Below are 22,803 nucleotides of genomic sequence, written 5' to 3'. Positions count from 1 at the left end.
GGAGTTTGCTCTTTAACAGCCTGCTGGTTTTGCGAAGGTCTTCTTCCCACTACAACAGAAAGGTCTATTGACTTCTGTGTCAGACATGCTCTCTACCCACTCCTTTGTCCCATAACGCTGTAGGAACAGAAGCAGTCAATATAAGTGCTCCCATCCTGTCCTTGGGTCTTCGGTGAATCCAGGTACTCAGGAATCACTGAGAAAAGTCAGGAAATAGGACTTTAAGGTTGTGTTCATATTAGTAAATATAAGCTTTTAGCAAATGTTTATCTCGTGACGAGCTATAGATCAGCAACACCATCACAGTGATCACACAAGGAGCTATGTTTGTGTAATACTGTGTTCAAAATCTTTCATTTATTTGCATCTTCAAAGCAATGTGATGCTACTGGCAGTGAAAATTATCTTCTTAAGAAGCTTGAAAACTAGTAAACACACAAAAGTTTGTGATTTTCAGTGAAATGTGTCTAGGAGAAGAGCACCCATTCAGCTAAAGGACACACATTGAAAAACAGAGAGTGGACACATGTATGAATATGTACATTTACAGCTGCTCTGCAGTCCACCAAACTCCTAACTCTAACCGTGATTTCAGTGACCACAGCCATTTCACACTTCTGTCCTCAACCTAAAATATTAAGAAAACAAATAACTCATTCATAAATCAGTTCTTTAGTAGGTTTTTAGCCAGATGAAAGAATGGATAATCTTTAGTTGGGTATTTCACAGCAGTGTGATTAATGGCAGAATGGAAATGCAAACATATATGATTTGCTGCTAGACGTGGCATTTGCTGATTATGAGAAAGCACTTAATGCATTAGGAGAAATTGATAGACAACATTTTCAAGCCAAGGCACATGAGAGATTATTGTAAACTAAGATATATTAGCTAGAGATCTCCAGCATCCTTTACCTAGAGAAAAAAGGAGATAAGATAGCATAATAAAAAAAAAAAGTATTGTAAGGAAACGCTAATGACCGTGCTAAACTGTACCTCGAATGAGACTGAATTTGTAATCATGATAACAGGAAAAAAGTGTCATTAATTTTATTTTTAATAGTCAAAGCAAAACAATAGAAACTGAAAGGTAAGGTGATTATTATTAATGTTAGTTTTGCATTGTCGTCTTTGCTTACTGAGCACTTCCTGATGGATGCAAAATTCTCTTGAAAATTCAGGCTCCTGGTTTTTTGTACATTTGTCTTGATTATCTGCAAATAAAAAAATTATAAAGCAAATTATTATAGTGAAAATAGCATTATTATGAGTATTTAATATAAATCAAAATATGCAAATAGACTCCTCTGTTTATAGAATAAGATCCTCTGGATCTGTGCTCTGATAAGAAACATCTGCTATGCTTAATTCTCTCTGCTATGGGATCAATGTCTTTGATTGCAACAGTTGATAACACAAGAATTTCCACTTGCACTGTCTCATTAATGTGACCTGTACTGCATAAAGTTATGCCTTTGCCTTCTTTCCCTAGCAAGAAGAGAGTAAGAGTGGATGGGAGGAGCCCAGGAACTTTTGAAGTGATTTGCTTTGTGTAAACCCAGTTCATTTCTACTAGAACTCGGTTGCTGTCTACCTCACTGTGCCTTAGGGCTCCTGTACATTAATGCCAGAGACACATGCTGAAATTAGAATAGGCTTTGTTTTTAATAAGGAGGTTAGTCAATGCAGCCTATTCTTTGGCTAATTTTCAATGGCTCAACAGCATGGTCTCTCACTGATCCTCCCCCTTAGGGAAAGTCTCTGGAAAGCATTCCATTTTCCCAGCTACTCTCAGACCCAGAAGATTACAATGCTCTTGCTGGCAGCTCTTCGCCCAGAGTCAAACAGCTGTCACTTGTCCTGTTCATGAGACCATACTTACCATCTCGAAGCATTGTTGTAATAACGCAACCACTGTAGCACAAAATAGCACTAATTTAGATGTACGTCATCTGCATTCTGTATATCACTAGGGGATATCAGTATGAACTGGGAGGAAGTGCTTTCAACAGTCACTTTCAGAACCAGTTGTGTAATTTATCATGGCAAATGGCATTTCCTATTTTTGGTTTGAGGGAGGCAGAAAAAGTATCATTTGCCTATCTGTAATACCTGATACTACTTATGGTATGTTCCTACTTACATAAAGTGTAATCTGTTGTGTTATTTGCTTTCTTTTCAAGTAAGGTCATAAGTAAAAAGAAAAAAATACCGTTAAAGATTAGCCAGCAATGTTTATTTGGTTTTTTTTAAACCAGATACACATACGTATATTACATGATCGTACAAACCTCAGCTTCTTAAGAGCATGGACCCATGTATTTCTACTTCTAGAAACAGAGGCATAAGCTTTTACAGCTACATTGTCTTCAAGCCCACACTGCTGAACCAGTTTATATCAGCTGAACATATGACACGGTCATTACGCACTGAGACAGATTTTGAAAAAAAAAAATACAGTATCCATGTACTGTGCTCTCTGCAGTCACATGGCAAGTCAGCTACATTTTTGTATACATATCCACCACAAAATGGTGACAAAATTGTAATTCAATTTAAGGACAAGCTCATATATGCACAAATATAGCCCTACAAAAGACCTAGGTTTCCCTCCTGTTTTCCCCACTCAAATAAAGCCAGAAATGAAAATCCTAACTTACAGGAGTCCACAGAAAGGTTTTAGAGAGAGAGGAAGGTTTTTGTGTATTTGTTTTCTATACAGAAACACATTTTTTTATAGTTACAAATTCATTCTGTTGGAATGGAGTGGAAATTAGCCAAAAGCAGTAGTCTCTCTGCTGCAGTATGAAAATCCTGTTTATTATTACAGCAGTTTGCATTTGCTGTGTTACAAGCTTCTCTTTAACGGTTTTGGTGATGTACTGCAAAAATTACAGCATGCAGTCTTAAAGACTGATTTCCAAGACTTCAGCTGCCAAGAAATCAGACTTCAGCTCCGGATGCTTTCCTATATTTCCCAAAGTGTTCAGGATCCAGAAGCAGCCTTTATTCTGGTGGGAACAAGTGAGCTCTTTGTCTTTTTTTTTTTTTTTTTGGTATACCATTCCACCCTCATATATACCACTCTGTACCTGGGGACGAGAATATAGCAATTAGGCACAGCCCTCTTGGTTAAAGTGTACTTTCTAAACACACTGGAATGTAATCATTTTAAGAGCTCCTGAGTTGAGAGCTCAGGACACACCCTGCATTCCACCTTTGGTAATGTGATTTATTTCCAAAGCCATGAACATGAGCAGAGTTCAAGGCTATGACCTTGCCTCCTGTCTGGTGCTTTAAGGCAATTTGTATTCCCGGAATGGCAGGAGGGAGCTATTCCTCCATGACTCTGAGTCCAGGGTCTCCAGTGGGCTCTGCCATGGGGCTGCTTATGTGTAAAAGTTAGGAGGTGTTTTTCTTGTCCTGGAAGTAGTCTAGCCATGCCTGTACTGTGACTAGGGATAACTGGGTCATTAACATTCTTTGTATTTCTATATTGTGTAATGCATCACTGTGTAGATAATTGATCTATCTCCAAAACCATTTCAGCTGTCCGCATAGCATAGTGCTTTACCGTTCAGCCGTATTAGCTTGGGTCCCGGAAGCGAAATAGCCATGTTAACATGTTCTCAGCAGGGCTAATTAGTCTGGGCTCAGAGCCATGCTCGTGCAGCCATCCTGCTTCCAGTTCTAGAGGCAACTTGTTCCAGACAAGATGTAACTTACTGCGTATTACATGCGTACATACTTTATTTGTCACCATAATTTGCCTAGCCACAATGCTAACCATGGCTAATGAGTTTTTTTGTTGGGCCTTTTTTTTTTTATTTTATTTTTTTATTTCTCACTGATAATGATCAAAACCACTTTGAATATGTCATCCCTAGGAAAACTTTGGCCCTCATTCGCCTGTTGAGCATCTTTGCAGCAGTAAGTCCTTTAGTAGCTAACTCCTCTTGGACTTCCAAATGTGATATTTGAATGTTGTGTGCCATTTGAAAGTTTTGAAATTATTTGAGACAGGCCAGTTCCATATAGTATCTGCTTCTAACTGCGATGAGTAAGAGATATAACATCAGGCTTTGTTAGGTCTTTTGGTCCAACTTTCCTTATTGGCAAGAGTACAGGCATGAGTATAGGAAGTTTGGTATATTTTTGTCCCTCATGGGTGTGTTTCCACAGTGTAATTGGTGGGTTTTTTGAGGGGGGAAGTCATGATTTGCAGATGGAGCAGAAATATGTAAGTTATGCTTATATATAAAGAGGTGTGACTGAATTTTACTGATCCTCAGGGAAAATGAAAAAGGAATTGCAGTGTTGAGATAGAGCATTAAAAACTGGATTATGGAAATGCAGCTGTGGAACCTCTGAAGCAAACTCTGGAAATCATCTTAGTTGCCAGAGAGACAGTGCAGAAGACACTGTCAGTAACCCACCAGCTTGGAAGTGGGAAGCCTGCAGGGTTAATTTGAGTGGAGTTCCCAAGTCTAATCCAAAGTCCATGATTTCAGAGTGCTTCGATTCAGATGTTCAAATATCTCTAAGAGTGGCAAATAATGACTTTGTCATTTGGGGAATTTTCTGTTGTGATAAAATTAGCTTCCTGTGTTTTTTCCTATCAGTACATTTAATATGAAAAGGTACCTCGGTTTACAGTTCAGGCTTTGCTGTTGTGGTTTGAGTATATGTTTGTAAATGCAGATGTTTCAGGGTGCTGAATTCTAAAGGACTGTCTAAGATGTTGACCTACCTTTGTTTCTTGGTCTCCTGCGTTTCCAGCTCTCAAACTGTGATTGTCAATACCGTGGTTAAACTGTCCTACACTAACAACTTTGGGTGCTTGTGTGTATCCAAGAGAGAAATGTAATCATCAGGCATTCACTTCAAGCAGTAAAGACAGATGACTGTTTTTTAAAGGAAGATTCCTTCCATCTTCAATCCAAATCACTCATTGAAAGACGTATTTTCCGCTGGATATAAAGGGTCCCTGGAATGTGAAATTCAAGGCATTCTTATTTAAGAAAGTGGAATTCTGAATAGCAAATTCAAGCCTATCCCAGTGCTGCATCTCACACTGCTTCAGTTTCACAATGATGTTGATGCATTCAAGCCATATAAATTGTGATCTCCTATTTGACATTAATTGCATAATCCATCTAGTCACTTGACTTGCCTGTAGCTTCATGATCGAGAATGCTGCATTTCATAGTCTGAAAGTTTTAATCTTTGTTTGTTTTTTTTTCCCCTCTGTCTTTTTATATCCTTTTTATGTATATATATCATATAATTTATATTAAGTATATATGAAAGTTTAGATGAGACACAGGTAAAGACAAGACAAACATACTGAAATAAACCATGAACAGATCATACTCAAAATTTAAGATAGATTTTCCTGAGAATTCCTGAACACATTTTATTAGTTCAGCCATCACCCTTTGCCCACTTCAAATTTCTATTGGAGTTGAAGTGAACAGCCTAATGATGGATATAGTAGAGTACATCTACTTTGTGGCAGCCTTTGAACAGTTTTGGGGAATGTTCTTAATACAAGCAAACCTGTTGGATGTAATCTTAGCAGGATTGCTGAATGGCCTTGTGGTAAAATGGTTCTTAATTTTATTATTTCATTTGTCCCAAACCACGTTCAAACTTGGTGTTGTCATCACCCTGTCTTTACCTGAGCCTGTTAGTTTCTAGCTTTTGTTTTGTTTTGTGGGTTTTTTTTTTTTATGGTATGCTTAGTAACAGTCCAGAATTTTTCTTTGCTGTATAGTTAGATTTTCCATTTTGGAACCCATCCAATGATAATTCAGTAGAAACCTCTGGGTGTGATGTTTGATTGCTTTCCAAAATAAAAATCAACATTTTCCATAGTGAACCAGTTATGCATGCTTAATGTGAGTACATTGCCATTTTTCAATGAAATGACAGCAAATCTGCTTGAGGAGCAGGAACTGAAAGCTAAAACACTCTCACTCATAGTTCAGACAGAGGGCTTTTCCACAGTAAATGTGGAGTACAGTCTTGTAGTTTTTGCTATGGTTGCAATAAAGACCCTCTTTCCCATTGTCTTAGTGCCTAGAAATACATGAATGCCCAGAGTGGCATCCTTACCCATAGGTCTCATGTCAGCTTTCCAGTGACACTGGATCATCTTGCCATACATTCAGCTACTTGAGCTTCATTCTGGTTTCACGCCAAAGGCTTACCTGGTTCAGTCCTGGTGGGCATTTACTCATTTTGGCAAAAAGGAAGCCAAAAGCAAGCTCAACACTAGCCACAGTGCTCCTGCAAGCTGATGACTCTAGATATGTGTGCCCTTCTTGCCTAATAGATAGGCAAGGGCTTGAGTTGAGACAAATGTTTAGCTTTTCTGTTTGTTTTGGTTTTGAGATCTATATTTGACCCTGGTTGTGCAATCACCTTTGGATGTGCACAGAGCTCAGTGAACGATTTGACCCACAGTCTATAACCTTAGTCTGTTGAAGATACTATTTAACATTTCTAATTCCTTTTGCAACAAGCAGTGTGGTTTGCATGAAGGCAATGAAGCCAGCCAGTACAGAGCAGTGACAGATTATGAGATCAGGAAATATACTGCACTAACAATGAGGGCACTTTGGTCCTAGTGACTGACACAATGGCTCTATCTCAGGATGGGGAAAATAAGCAGGGAGCCAGGACAAGATGTGCATTAGGTTCTGGACTGTGATGGATGATGATTTCAGAAAGCTGTTCAGAAATTACAAGTCCCAGGGACCAAAAAGTGGTCTGGGTTTTGCACACCTGTACTCTAGACTGTGAGTCTTCTGTTTCAAGTTGTGGTGGTATTGAGCTCTCAAGAAAGATGTGAAAAATGATCAAAGAAGGATTCTCTGACGATGGGTTTGCCTAGGGGAAAACTTTATGTCCAAGCTAGACAAATCCAGAAGAATTATACTAATTATACTTCTAATTATACTTTTGGAGGAGACAAAGGGCATGCAGCCTGCACGCTGATGGTCTGAGGAGCACTATAGAGATATCAGGCTGATGCATCACCCTGGAAATCAGGAGGGCTGAGTTTATTCCAGGCTTTCATGTTGAGGTGATGTGCAACTCTGCGCAGTTCCTATCAGGGGACTGTGTGTGCACCTTCAGTTCTGTTGCCTAATTACGCGCAAATGCTACTGCGGTGGTAGAGACTTTGTGAGGGACAGTCCATAGCCTGAAGAATTGGATCATTCTGCTGGGCTAGACTTCGTAAGGGATGTTGCTGTGTGTAAGCAAGTGGTACACGAGGCTGAGTCCCATTCAAATCCTCATCTTTGGATCAACTGGTTCAAGCAGCAGAAGTATTATACACTAGCAATATCTGCAGTGTCCAGAGGGGTTGGTGCCGTCTTATATGAAGCAATGTGCAATCCTATAATGAGAAGCTTTCCCCATAAAAGTTCTGTAATCTCATAGAAACAGTAGAATTACTAAACTGAGTCACCACTCTCACTGTCAAATGGGGACTACAGACATAGAGGTGAACTGACTTTCCCAAGTTTACTCAAGGCATCCACAGCAGAGCAAAGATCTAAAATCGCATGTGCCTGCTTTCTCTTGTTTATATTGCAAGTGTATTTTTATTCTTTCTCAAGACACACTTAATGTGTTGCTTGATGTTTTTGGATCTGACCCATAGCCTGCTGAAAAAATGGGAGGAATCTTTCATCTGACATCAGTGTGGTTTAGACAAAGAATTTTGAACCTGAATGCCTGAAGGAGGAAATCTTACTTTCCTATGTTAGGTCAGTACCTAACAGAGTTGGCTAGGGGCAGAATATGCAAAGTAAAATGAAATAATTAAAAAAGAAATATGAATTTGAAGACAGAAGTCCAAAGAAGGTTGTTGGCCCTTCCTCCATTTATAAAGTCTGCTAGATGGGGTATATTTTCAGAACGCAAATCTTTGCTGCGGGAGATGCCATTTGTTTCTGGTGTCTTTGTAACATAGCTAGGCTTCACACAAGAGAATGGCTCCAGGGCTTTTTGCAGTTTCAGCACTTTTCCCCTCTGTTCTCCAGCATTTGCTTTTATTCAGGCTCGGAATTCACTTTGGATGGTCCTTCTGCACATCTTGCCACTGGCTCTAATTAATAACCTGCTTCTAGAAATTCCACTGATTGTCTTTCTTTTTTTTTTCCTTTTGATTTAAGAAGCTGTTCAGGATAAATACTGTCTTTAAAGCTTTATGAATCACAGTGGTTGACATCTTTGATGTTGATTGATTTTCAGAAAACTGCACTTTTTGTTCTAATGTTCAATTTGTCACTGTTACTTACAAACAAATAAGAGATTTAAAACCTCAAAGATGCAGATGTTCTTTAGCTTTGTTGCCATCTGTTTTCCTGCCTGCCAGATTCCAAGACTACCATTTGTGTATTTTAATGGAGCTACATTTATATAATATATAAGATACAATGGAATAGAAAATAGATAGAACAGAAAGTCTTTAATATAAATTGATTTTTAAATAACTTGTTCATAGAGCAGTATTTTTTCTGATAGTTTTGATTTTCATAATGAACATATTTAACTAAAGGGTTTGAAAAACCTGTTGTTTTGCTCAGTTATGTATAAATTGCAGATCAGAAAACTGAGATTTCCATCGAAGTCTCCCAAGAAAGGCATATCATATGACCTTAATTGACTTCACAAATTTTACATTGTGGCATTTAAACAGCATACTTCGTGGATGTCAGAAAGCCATACACTTAGCTGCGGTCATTGAAGTTGTACATCAGATATTTGAATTCTTAATGCAGTTTGGTAGAAAGCTGATCTCTCACTCCAACATATTATTTTTTAGAATGAGCTCATTGAAAAGGGTTGAAGTTTTAGGATTTCTGTAGAATAAAAGCCTGTCTGATTTATTAAAATCATATTGGATTACTTCTCCATTTGTCTAAATAATTTCCGTGTTTAAATCTTTGTGATATTTTTTGGTAATATTTCTTCAACAGGTGACAGATTGAACTGCCCACCTTCTAGTTGGCAATTATCTAGACCTCTAGCTCAAGCAAACACAAGTAACCAAGATTTTACAGGCACTTCTTTCTATTAAGAAGAAGGTATTTCAGGCAGAAGTGTGGGTATCTGTTACAGGTTGTGAGATTACAAAGCAGTAAGTGCTAATTAAACCTTTATTTATATTCAAAAAGAAATATGTAGTCCTAAGTGCCTTCATCTGTACTGTGACAAAGTTTATAGTAAACACTGCTAATCCAGTGTGCTTAGAAGTGATATTTTGGGAGATAAGATTTCAAGTAGATTAGCCATATTTTTTGAATGAAAGGCTTGCTCATGCTGCCTTCCCCTTCTCTTAGTACTTAAATTTATCCTGTGCTCTTGTCTTGTCTTCCTGAAATATTTAGCATTCTTTATCTTCGGTACCAGTATCTCTTGTCCATAATAATTTCAGTACATCCAGTTTACCACACACTTCCAGCAGGGTTGAGGCAAATCCTTGCTTGGTGTAAATCAGTCCAGCAGTTTATTAGGATTGTGTAACTTTGTGTTGAATACTTATTTCTGTTCACCTATGCACTGACTGGCCTTTGCTTTTGTGATTTTCTCTCTTCCATCCATTTTTTCTAATCCACTGACCACCCAGCCTGTAATCTTATTATGTTAATGTCATGCTCTACATCCAGCTCACAGCATTGGAGCACGTCAGTGGTTCATTGCAGACTGGTATTATTAAATAATCATTTCCACAGAAGACACTGTCTTCTTTCTGTAGCAACCCAGTCTCGAAATGATTTTGGGCCGATATGTCCATTGTTCAGCCTCTCAGAGGCCAATAATCATGAACTGTGATGGTCCAAGGAATCCGCAACAGAGTAGGCAGATATGATGCAAAGCTAATGAATTCATGCCCACATGATCTGAAAGAAAGAATAATTGCATGCTCCCCAGCACCTGAAGCCTCGTGTCAAAGACTGACCTAATATGCACCAAAAAATAGTGTTAAGAAGGAAGGGGTGCGCTTTCTCCAAAAAATGGAGATTTCCAAAGCTTAATAAGACAACAACTACTTGAGAGTCCAGGAGCAAAGATATGCCTATACTACTAGTAGTTTTTGAACCTCCTTGGCCTGAGCTGAGCTAATTCTACCTGTAGATAAAATGGCCATGGCCTTTGTCACTTCCTGAACTTTCTCACTTGATAAGTCCTGGGCACATATCAGGAAAGCAAAGACACTATATTATTCAGAGATGACATAAAGAATTGGAGAGTACTATATGGCTGCTAATAAAACAAAGAAACGAACAAGCAGAAAACAATGAAAACCAATCGCCCCCAAACCACAAAAAACATCCTCCTAATAAAATGTATGTTTTGTTTCTTTCAGCCATGGCAGTAGGAAGAAGCATGTTGGAGGATATGTCAGCCTATTGTATGTGCAACTGTCTAAATCAGTGAAAAGTCTCTCAATTTCTGCACCATAAATTTGTCACTCCTCTGGCTTCAGAAGGACTTGGTAGATCATGGAGTGTTGGCTAGTTACTGAATTCTCCTGTACAGTGTTATTGGCAACTTTTGGATCTGTAAGGCACACCTACTGAATGTCTGTTCTAATGTTTCTTAAATTCAAGTAACATGGTTAACATCATGTCTTGGTTTGAGAGTGAGGAAATACGGATACATCTTAAATCCAGTGGAATCTTATACTTTAAAGCACATAACACTTGCTAAAACTCCTTCATTTGAGTACAGTATTTGGTTCACACTACTCTTTAGGGACTCAGTGCAACTACTGATGTATTTAAAATAGGCATTTGTGAAAATGCTGTGTTGGATCACAAATTAAGGGTGGTAAAACAAGTACATATTTTCCCATCTCTTGCAGAAGCTGAACGCCTGTGATGACAGGAGCAGGAGCTAGACAAGGGTGATTTTTCCATTCCAGCCTTGTCACATATTGCTTCCTCCCCACTTTCTGATCCTAGCCAGGCAGTTAGAGACACCTCATCTCCTGTGATGCTGCACTGCATCCATCAGAAGTCAAAGTGGAAGTGCTGCAACCGAGAATTTCTTAGCTAATCTGAATTACCAGAGGAAGGAAAAGCTTAACTCTTCTTGCTTTTTAAGATTCTTTGTTGCATCTTTGTAATTGTTTGGTGTTAATTGCACCACAAAGTTTATCTGCTGTGCCTTTGAACAGAACACACACATGCAGAACTTCTTTTTCCTATTGGCTTCAGGCTGCTAATTTTGACACCTTTGTAATAAATCTGTTGGCTAGATGCAAAGTTTCAGGCTTGGCAGGACCTCAGGAAATCAAGAGAGGAGGTAGCAATTCTTGTAAGAACAGGAGTTCCAAAGGCAATAGATTAACAGAAATCATTTCCAACTGAGCTAACCTCTTTAAAAGTAGCAAGTACATGAAAAGGGAAAACGGTTAGAATGCATTACCAGAGAAGTGTTACTCCTTGTGAAGTTAATTTCAGCACTTAAAACCATCTTTCTGAATGCCTGAAATATTTATGATACAGCCCTGAAGGGCCAAATACAATCTATGGAAATACCATGTAATTTTCACAACCCAGTGTTTCCTGCTGGCTGGTTCTATGGTTTCAGAGTTGCAAAGCCAATTAACAAAAAAAGTGATTTCTCATAATGAATCTGGAGGGGATGAACATTTATGACCAAATTTGTGGTGCTAAAATCTACAGCACAGATCCCCTAAGCTTCAGACTTTATAAATGAAAATAAGTAGGCATCTTCATGGGGTAATTCAGAACTTATAGCTGGGAGACTACTGTTGGTGTTAATATTTCTCTTAAGTGTTGAATTCTTGGTTCCTGCTGGAATATCATTGCCCTTATGGTTTTAAGTATGAAAAAATCTGGGGTTTAAATAGCGTTGCGGAACTTAAATAGATCTGCTATTTGGGGCCAGAGGTGACAGATAAATGTCTTTCATTAGACTTTTCATGTACTTAATGGAGGCAGGTAAAGTCCTAAGCAAACTCCTACTTCCAGATTCTTAAAATTTAAAATTTTCCTCTAAGATCCACTCTCCCCACATCCCTTTACTGATCCAAGTCAGTAAAAGGACATCTATCCTTCAGAAAGTTAATTCAGATTTCAAGTGACCATTTATAGATTTTTTTTTCCAGTGACTAAAGGAAGTTTGGGCAAGTATGCTCATATCCTGGAAACCCGTAGTAAAATAAATGAAAAAAAAAAATCCCTTTTGTGGAGGATAGACTGTATTTCCATAACAACACTTATTAAAATAATGAGTGGTTTTCCCTGGAATGAATATCTCTGTACTATGGACACAAAACAAACAGCACGGTATTTACATTGCAAGAACTGCTGTTGAATATAGTTCTTATTTTTTGAGAAATCTATCCAAAAAATTCTGTATTATTATTTGGTTTCTAAAAAGAGTTATTGAAGAACGACTGATTGCAAAAAATAGCATCACAGGGAACAAGAAATCACATGGTATAGACATGTTTTCACAACATTTCAGCTGTAGAGCTGGTGAGACAACTTTGCAAACAGCGTTGGGTATAATTAGGAAATTTGAGTTGCCCACTGAGCTGAGGAGTGACTACTGGATCCATTTATAAAAAGGCTGTCTTACACTGGTTTTGGAAAAAAAAATCATTAATAATGAAAAAAATACTTTGTGGTTGTTGTGGTAAGATAAAACTGTGGAATCAGACTGAAGAAGCACAGTCAGTATTGTGCTACCACCAAATATCATATGTTAAAACTCTTCTTATTTGTTTAATATTTAAGTCTTTTAATTTCATTTTTATTAGAATGATATGGGAGGTCAAAGGAGCCTAATAAACAAGTGGACTACTTTTCTGAAAGCCAGGCTTGTGTGTTCGATACCTGGTCCTGAAGGAGCAGATACACATTTTGATGAGCTGCGTAAGTTGATTTAACTTTAGTGGTCTGTTTTGACATCAGTATTGCTTGGGGTTTTCTTGTTGTTGTAGAAGCACTATGTCTTGTTCTGATTTCACTCCTCTTCCAAACAGTGCTGGTAATATCTCTGACTTTTATCAGAAGTCCCTGATTATAACTGGAATTAGTCCAATCAGAAATATGGGGTTTTTCCCTTTCACTCCAGAAGCTGGAAAGTGAAAAATCTGATTCTGAATAAAACCCAGACTATCTGCAAATGGACAACTTTCAGAATATTAGCACAAATTCACAAGGCAAAAATTAAAATTCAGACAAAAATAAAACTTTGTTATATATTTACACATCTCCAAATTATAAACAGTAAATGCAGCAATATTCCGTGGATGTTTGATTAAATAAAAACATTTTTCCCATTGCAGAAGATATATTCTTACTTTCTACAAGAGATGAGAGAAACCCGCTTGTATATGGAGTCTTCACTACAACAAGGTATGCACTAGGATCACGTTTACCTCTGGAAACAAATGCTGAAGATCTTACTCAGGGCTTTTGTTAAACCCTTCTGTTAGTAGATCTTGATTCCTGAGAGCAGTGAGAGTCTGCTTGAATAAGGCATGCAATATTGGGGCTGTAGTCCCTAAGGAGTGTATTTTCAGAAATAGAAATAATAAATTATAATTATGTCCTTAAACTTTTGTGTGCCTGACTTTTGAGAATGATTGTAAAAAATAATGAAAATTTAACTATCAAAAGCATGCTAGTTTATTTCAACCTCTAGTATCTGAATTTACAAATTTCGTTGATATTTATTGAGCAACCATATGTTAATATTTAAGACAAGTCATTGTCGTGAAGCATTATTTCTGTAAGCAACAACTTGACATCAGCTGTTTCTTAGGATCAAAACCCACTATGCTCTAAAGTGATGTTTCAGTGTTTTTATAGACAGTTGATGGAAGAATAACCCATTGATATCTCAAGGGTATAGATTAATTGATTAATAAACTTCTCAGCTGCAATAGTGAGGTGCTGTATATAGAATTGTCAGAAAGAAAATAAATAATGCTTTCATTTGTCTCCAGAACCTTTGAATGAAGTGTAAATAATACAGACTAGCTAAATGCTGAACAGTATGAGTACAATGAATTGCCAAGGCACTCTTTAACTCAAAAGCAGCCACCACAGTGGCTCCATAGAATATATAACCACATAAAACATTTAAAATTTAATGAAATGCTGCACAATGAATGAAATGGCATATGAAGTAACTAAAGTACATGACACCCAACAACCTAGCATGGTGTTCTTTTGAAAAATGAACTATTTGGGTTTTGTTTTTTGTTTTGTTTTTAAAAAAAAGGTTAAAAAAACCCTGAAAAAAGTCATAGAAAAAGAAATAAATGTTTATTTCTGTCTCTTTTCATTGTCTGTCCAATGGAACTTGTAATTCTTAGGCACATCAACTATAATATCACTAATATATGTACTTCCAGATGTGAACACAATGTATAGAATCATAGAATCATAAGGTTGGAAAAGACCTCTAAGATCATCAAGTCCAAACCGTCAGCCCAACACCACCGTGCCCACTAAACCAGTTTCAAAGTGCCACATTTACCCGTTTTTTGGACACCTCCAGGGATGGTGACTCCACCACTTCCCTGGGCAGCCTATTCCAATGTTTGACCACTCTTTCAGCAAATAAATTTTTCCTAATATCTAATCTAAACTTCCTCTGGTGCAACTTGAGGCTATTTCCTCTCATCCTATCCTATATAAAGGAAAGTCTTTCATTTGCATAAAATTCTAATCAAAATGACTAATAAATGGCAGCTAGAAACTTTCAACCACTAGAGAAAATGGGAGTCTATCAAGTGGTCCCAGAGGCTAAGTACAGGTTTCAACCAAGCGAAGCTTTAAACTGTGTTGACAGTGACATTAAATATCTGTAGTTATCAGACCTGTGCACATTGTCTGTTATTTAGCACCACTTTTATCAGGTCTCAGGTTTAGGATTGATTCAGACCCCGTTAGACTCTGTGGAATTAGTTAATTCACTGGATGAAGCATGCACTGAAGAGTTGTTTACAACTTACATATCAATCTATCTTCTTTTTCAGCTCTGTCTTCAAGGGCTCTGCAGTTTGTGTGTACAGCATGGCAGACATCAGAGCTGTTTTCAATGGCCCTTATGCTCACAAAGAGAGTGTGGATCATCGATGGGTACAATATGAAGGTCGCATCCCGTATCCCAGACCTGGTACAGTAAGTGTCTCCTTAATTGCATACTTCTATTTTTACTCAAAAAGAATCATACTTCACACCCCTCCCCAGACTGGTAATTTATATTTTCCACTCAGGATGTTTCAAATTATCCTTTCAACCCTTTCCCTTCTGTTGACAGCTCAGATTTCTACCTACCCTGTAGGTATATAAATATACATTTTTTCCATGTCTCTGAGATAACATTGTGTCCAGACTGTCTATTTCCTGATTGTCTCTCTTATTGTGGTCTCCTACTGTAGAACTGTATTTCTATCTTTTGGGATCACCTCTAAGGCATCAACACTTCATAAAAAGCCAAAGGCATTTCTTTATGGAGTATGAGGTTATGATGAGGTATTTTATTTGAAGTCTTGTATTTCTGTTATCTTTGAGTCTGTTAAAATCCTGTTCCTTCAAATATGGTCATTGATTCCATTATGTGTGTTTGTGCATGTGTTGTGTTTTGAAGTAGAATAAGGAGTTAGTTGTGAGAGATTTTATGTGATGAAAAATAAGTGACAGGAAGAAAAGAGAAGCTTAATATCTGGAAACGCTTTTAAATCCCAGTCTCGTAGACTTCATATGTAACAATCGGGCCAAAACAAAGAGGAAAAGTTTGAAAAAGTTATTAAAGAATTCTTCCACCACTTCTGTCTTGGAATTAAATTTAAATACAGACCTATATTACAGCTGAGGAAGAAAATGTTATTTCCAAAAAATGCATCTACTTTAAAAAAGTCATCACAAATTTGTGCAACTCTGTATGTAGAAGAGCAATGATTTAAGAATAAGGCAGATATTATCTAGGGTAGCTTAACATTGTCTCGGTCAGGTATTCAGTGAACTAGTACTAGGCAGCTGCATAAACCCAGCCAAGCCCTGAGCTACTGAGGTTGGACTGCTGCTGGTACCTTCTCTAGAAGCCATCTGGGTGTTCCTGCACTATTTCTCTGACATCAACACTGGTCTAACCTTTGCTTCAATCACATTGTCTATCTCTTCTTTTCACATATTTGCTTGTGTCTCTGTGTTTTCTTCATCATCCTTCCAATGGACCCAATTGCATGGTCCAAGCCCATGCTGTTTGCTGCACTTGGTGGTCCTAGGCTGCAGGAGGTCAGGCCCTGAGCTCTGATTCCCTCCACTCAGCTGCAGGCAAGTCGCAGAAGGCAGATGTTTTCGTAAAGACTAAGGCAGCTCTGGGGATTGGTTTGGCCTGCCTAGGATCTGTACGGCTGGAACAAATGCGCTCCTAATTTAGACAATTCGGGCACTGTAGGCTTACGCATCTCTCTCTCATGCAGAATATATAGTGCCCCCAGAAAAGAAGATTACATTTAATTATTATTTTTTTTAAAGCATGTGCAACTCCATTACTGGTTAAGAAGTGCAGATGCATTTAGTTTTAAGTACAAAAATGGTGCCAGTGAGAACAATAGCTGGTCCCATGGCATCTAAAGAGATTAAAATAACTCTCTTGAAAAACGCAGTGTGCCCCGTAAGGATGAACACTCTGTACAGATAGACGGGTCATAAGCTCATTGCATTTTTGAGTGTATTAGCCATCACATGGTTGAGCTGGGATTCATAAGGAAGGAAACATGTCATGCTGAAGCATGTCAATGCTGATCTCTATCGCTGATTTGCATATCTATTCTTGCAAGTATTTTAAAAGTTGGAAAGTTTAAAGATAAGTGGATATTTTCCGTAAGACACCCCTTAACTCTCCAACTGCTTCCTTTAAGCACCTGATAATAGCTGTGAGAAAATGGTCTCATAAAAATCCTTAGGACCTCCATACTCGGTGAATTTCTGTATTTTTTCTGATGAAGGATTGAGAAGGGAAGTGGATTTTACTGAAGAAACCTCTCAGAAGAAAGATATCTCTAATATTTGCTATGTAGATAAGGTAAATGTATTGGTGCATAGTTATTTGTCTTTTGTCTTAGTGAGCTGGACTGCAACATACTTCAGGCTCAGTAGTTTAATATAGGGTATCCAGATAAGTAGATTCATGCCATGCTCTCGCCTTATAATGGGCTATGCCAAACCTCTGGATAGGAACAGATTTAGACTGGGATCTGAAAAAGCAGCGCAGTGCTCAAAGGCAAGGGAAAGAAGCAGCATGCTACACCTGTGCAGAACACTGCAGTGTGGATGCTGAAATGCTCTTCCTTAAAGATTAGTTTCACCATTTCTTGCCAGCTATGAGGTGGTTCAGGAATGCTCGGAACAAAGCCAAAAAGGGATAATCTACCCTTTTTTAAGTTACTAGGATATTTTTGAAATTTAAGCTCTATGTAAGTGTTGCCTAGAGTTAGCATAGCCAGCACTGCTCTGATTTTATATTTCTTATATTTTAAATTACTGGCAAGTCTAAAAATGGCTATACTAGGAAATGCGTTTCCTTTGATGTTTGGCTTTGAGAGAGGCATTGACTTCCTTTCAGCATTTATACAGAAGCAGGAGACTGCTTACCCCAATTTAACTTTCTGCTCAGCTGCCTTTATCTCCTAAGTAAATAAAGCTGTTCACTATAGAGGCTGTGACCACTTTGATATCGAAATTTTGACAAAATGCTTCCTGTGGCAATTTGTGTCGAAGATAAACTCCCAACATGACCATGATATCATGCCTTCGCAATGCTGAGCAGCGTGCAGGCAGCAGGAGCCCCTGCCTGCCCGCGGTCCCGGCGCTGCAGCGTGGTCCGCCTGCCCTCTGCTGTCTTTGGAAGACCCCTGAACAGGGTGACTGGGGATCTCCAGCACGCTGCACGCCGTTGACGCTGCGAAAGGTACAGCTCTTTAACTTCTCCCAGCAGTATTAAAGAGTAAGTGGAAATAATGGGAATTAAACAGAAGCCGGGCTTCAAATCTGTTTCGATTTACCAGTTGAGAAAAAAAAGTCAGACAAAACATGTATCAGGCAGCCCCAACACAAAGGGTGATTTGAAAACCAAGGGAGCTTTTGCTCTATCTTCTTTAGCTGTTTAAAAATTGGACTTGTGTATCTGCAGCTGTCCCCAGATAACAAACCAAGTTTTCTTCCAGTCTCTTAGGATTTCACCCAGGAAACTGCCCATTGATAAAGAAATCATCGAGAACTTTCTTTCAAGTGTGTTCTGTATTCTGAAACAGAGTTTTCATAACACCCTCCCAGTAATCACGGAAGGCATTTGAACAAGATATTCAGTGAGTTAGGAGGGAAAAACACTTCTAGCTTATTTATTTAGCTGTAGCCATTGCAGTACCAGAGCAACCCATGGTCCCGTTTTGGAAATTCTGATGGAATACACAGGAGTCATCCTAATTTCATTGATGGTGAGTAAATGTCATCGAGATCAGATTTTTAGAAGAATGACAGTGTTTAAAGATGCGAATTAACACTTAGGCTGATCACCTGTAGAACATAGGACTCTTAACTGCTATCCAAGGCAGCACTAAATATTTTTGATAGCTCTAGATATTTTACTAACTGATTTGCCAAAATCTCTGAAATCAGTAAAGTAAGATTCTTACAGTCTGAGTCACTTCTTAGCTACAAGAAGAAACAGCCCAGCATATTGCTTTTGTCCATTGGAAGAGTTTTGTCTCACCTCTTTCCACTCCAGATCTGGATATGGCTCTGAATGCCTGAATCCTTTGTGTATATATATATTTTTTTAAAACAAGTTCCTTTACAAGCCCTGAGATTCTCCTGTGATCTTTTTAATTTTTTTTCTCTCTCTACTACTTTTTCTCCTTTTCTTCAGTGAAACCCCTTCCTGTGTTTCTTCTGCTAATCCAGTGCACAGGCTGATTGAGATGTGGTGTCCATCCCATTGGGACTTGGCTGAGCCACAGAGAAATACCATCTGCCAAAAAGCCTCCCCCCTGTTCTCCCATCTGGTTAGTTTTGCTGCTTTAATAAGTGTGTTCATAAAACACTGAGGGTTGCACAGGTTTCCCTTGTTGTTTTTAGACTTATCTTCCTCTTTCACCTGATCTTTTATGGGATAGACTGCATTCTTTGCTTCTCCAATTCCTCTCTCCTTTGATCTCCTCACTGTAAATGGGGCTGCTTAATTAAGTGAAATGTTTCACTTTACGGGTTTATTTTCCTGAGAAAGCCTCCTCCACCTCCTCTTACTTACCAACCTGCTTTCCCCAACACGAATCACCTTTCAATTCATAGCAGCCTTTTGAAACGCTGCAAACCCAGTCACCTCTCCCACTGGCAGAGATCGGCAGAGAATTGCAAAGTGCCACCTGCAAAGTCAAGTTCACTCACTTAGCTGGTCTCGGACAGTTAACTTCAGATTAATGCTCTCTTATGTCAGCCTTTTCTATCAACAGCACAGGTGTGTTATATGGAAAAGCAGTACAAAGTCCCCAAGACAAACACTGGAACAGGGTAGAAACAAATCTTGCACATGAAGTGAGATGCAAACTATCTTTAAAAAGCAATGGGGACATCAGTTTATTTGTAAGGATTTTTATGTTTCTTTTGTTCGTGCTTTTTTGTGGCCGGGGGTGGAGTGAGGTTGTCACTGTTTGTCTCCTGCAGAACCTGACTCATTCCACTCTCCTCTGCCCTCTTCTGGGATTGCTCTGAGTAGCTGAAAGATTAGTGTGAAAGTCTTCCTGCTGAGTGTCCAGTCCTTCTGGCACAACCCATCCAGCCGTACTGTAGAGAAGCACTAAGGCTTTTTGCTGCATGTCCAAATGCAAAATGTATTGTGCAGCTCTGATCAGACTACAGAGAAGAAGCCACATGGTACTTAGGCCGCTCAGGAACCCAAATTTTGTTTTCAGAATGGCTTATGATTGGATCTTCAATGGCACATAAGTGCCTGTGCCCTAAGAGTCATCTCTCAGCTGTCATCTAATCCACAGATCATAAAACTATAAATACACCATTTTTTAAAGTACTTCGGGGCATCTCGGAAGCTTGCACCGGTCCTCAGTGCTATATCTTAACCCCTCAGGACTCAGGGTTCGCATTACTTTATAAATTCTACAAATAAAGTTCAATGTGTTGGCTGTGTGGGAGGTCCCCATTTAACACAGAAGAAACTAATTGAAGGTAGTTCTTCTGTTTCTCTGTTTTTTACTTGACGGATCAGTAATAAGGGAACTTATTTAGAGGTTGGAAGACCATCATAGGACAATGCTGACTACAAGGTCATACCTCCTTGTTAGTTAAATATTCATTCACTGAGAACTTGGGAAAAAGGAGACCGTGTGGTTAATTCATTCCCTATGAGGGAGGATCTAGCGTTCCAGTTCCTACTGCATTTACCATAAAATAGAGAGCTTTTCAAAGATCTTCTCCCATTCTGGTTAACATCTGAGCTACATTCTTACTACTTTTGACTAAGCTGAGAGGTAATTATCCCATGAAAAGTAAAACGCCTTCAATATGAAGGAACAAGGAACTCCCAGGATGTCTCCAGTCCACACATCTGGAATGGAGGGACACATCCCCTAGGAGGGAAGCCCAGACTAAGACATCTAATTCCCCAGTACTGGAGAAATTTAAGAAATACTTCACTCCTTAACGTTTCACACTGGATACTTCAGATGCTCCCAAGAAAGTGACTTGCTGGTGTGGTGCTTAGTTTTCCTTGTGAAATGCATAAAAATTCCCAGCCTGGACATTGCAAAATCTGCCAAGCAGATGCCTGCTGCACTCAATATTATCAAGTCCCTGTTGTGTATCTAGCCTATGGGTGTTTGAGTTTCATTGTTAAGTGGGTCTAAGGCTCAATGTGACAAGTCACTTTTAAACTGGGATTTTCAACACGCTTGAAATAGAAACCCTTTTGAAGCCCATAGGGAACAGCATTCTGTTTCAAAATTGTCAGTAGACAAAAGCAATGCTGAACTAAAGGTGCATCATTAAATAAAAGGATATTTTTTTACACACCTTACAGCTAGGTTCTCAAACAATTGTCACAATTTTAATAGGTGTTAGATCCAGCAGCTCTTACTGTCTTCACTGGGTGGTGTGAAGCACTATGCATTTTGGCAAATTGGAGATTTATTTAGGAGCCTAACTTCTGGCACCAGCTTTTGAAAATCTTGGCTAGGGTTCTCACGTAATGTTAACACAGTCACACCGTATGTCTCAGTATTGTGTGAGATCTACACATCCAGCACTCTGCTAAGCTGCAAATTTAATAAGACAAGTGAAAAAAAGAGAAAAGCTTACATATGTGCAGTGTTGCTAAGTTAGTGTGTATTTGCTTTTACTCGAGAAAGATTAGCCTTAATTTATCACCTCCTGATTACTTTTGGATACAAATAAAAAGTGAGGGAATAAAAGGCATCTTTGTAGGTCATCTGGGATCAGACTTAGTCCAGGGTGACTATTGTTGAATCGAGCTCACACAGAAAGCACTGGAAAAACTTTAACTATTGAATTTATTCTTTAAAAGTTTTGTGCCACACAGTTTGTACAGCAGTTGAATAGAGATGCCCTTAGCTCTTCCAACTCTGCTTCTGTTGTGTTTTTTCTTTTTCTTGTTTTGTTAACTTTTCATTTCTTAAACATGAATATTTGTATCAAGTTATCATTCAAGCCAGTGAAGACCTAAGCAACCTCAGAGGAATGAATTATATGGTGAAAAAATTTTTTCAGGATTCTTATCTAGCAGTACTAATTTTACAAATTTAGCATGATTAATTTTTCTTGATGTCAGCTATCTGGAAGAAGACCGTCAAATATGAGCGAGTTGTTCAGACTTCTCTATCAAAGAAAGGCACCTCCTCTATGCAGTTCCCACACAGCCCAGACAAGAATCTAGGTCAGGTGAGATGATTCCCATCCTGTTGCAGAAGCCAAAGATGCTGAGAAAGAACAGTGATGGTGTTATAAGAACTTTTATGGAGCTGGATTCTCTTGTAGTCCACATTAAACAACCCTGTGAACCTACTCCTGTGACATTTGATATAAATGCCAATCTCCTATTGTCTCCAGTGGGAGATGTCACATATCTGAGACAGCATCTGGTGCTGATGATGTGAATAAATGTCCTCTCTGAGCTGGGCAGAGAACACCGATATCGTTATCATGAGATATGCAACAGGATGTGAACTCACATTTCAGAGGCGAAAGGCTGCTTCACTCACGCACTTGGCCGTGCAGCCTTTACCATCATACATCCTATTGATCGCCGTGAAAGGAAGCACAACCCTACAGGAACTGTTCTGCAACGAAGGGTGGACACAGTTTTAAACAGATGCCTGAGGACTTTACCAAAGGGTGGCCAAAATGAATTTTTCATTCCCCTGTTCCATCCGTCATGCGACAGTGAGTGATGCCTCTGGAAGTTGCTCTCTTGGCCAAGCATAACAGTCACACCTGCCCGGCTGTTCTTGGTGGTCATGCTGTCTTAGGAAGGGATCCAAAGCCCACTGAAATAATTGGAAATGGCCCTGTTGACTCAAGTGGATCTTTGGATCAGATCTTTAGTCCTTTTTTCTACTGAATTAACTGCGCAAGCTGGCAAAGATGTCCCTGTATCATGCATGGTAGGGTTTGGGCCTTTGGGATTACTCCAACAGCTTTATAGTTCCATCACTGTACTTTTTAATGTTAGGATGTGCTTTGCAATAGTTTAGGCATGCTC

The 22,803-nt window shown here is 38.8% G+C and overlaps 1 protein-coding gene across 1 annotated transcript in view; it reads left to right on the top strand.

Moving 5' to 3' along the window:
* Window positions 1-22,803, top strand: part of SEMA3D (semaphorin 3D) — a 141,291-nt gene that overhangs the window by 92,143 nt on the left and 26,345 nt on the right. Inside the window, exons 9-11 of the mRNA XM_086480808.1 lie at window positions 12,815-12,929; window positions 13,346-13,415; window positions 15,047-15,191. Coding sequence (XP_086336934.1) covers window positions 12,815-12,929; window positions 13,346-13,415; window positions 15,047-15,191 — 330 coding nt within the window. The remainder of the gene's footprint in view (window positions 1-12,814; window positions 12,930-13,345; window positions 13,416-15,046; window positions 15,192-22,803) is intronic.

Source organism: Leptosomus discolor, chromosome 1 (genome assembly GCF_034619465.1).
Source record: "Leptosomus discolor isolate bLepDis1 chromosome 1, bLepDis1.hap2, whole genome shotgun sequence".
Lineage (NCBI taxonomy): Eukaryota > Metazoa > Chordata > Aves > Leptosomiformes > Leptosomidae > Leptosomus > Leptosomus discolor.
The sequence above is the reverse complement of the archived record's forward strand: the minus strand, read 5'-3'. Positions and strand labels throughout refer to the sequence as shown.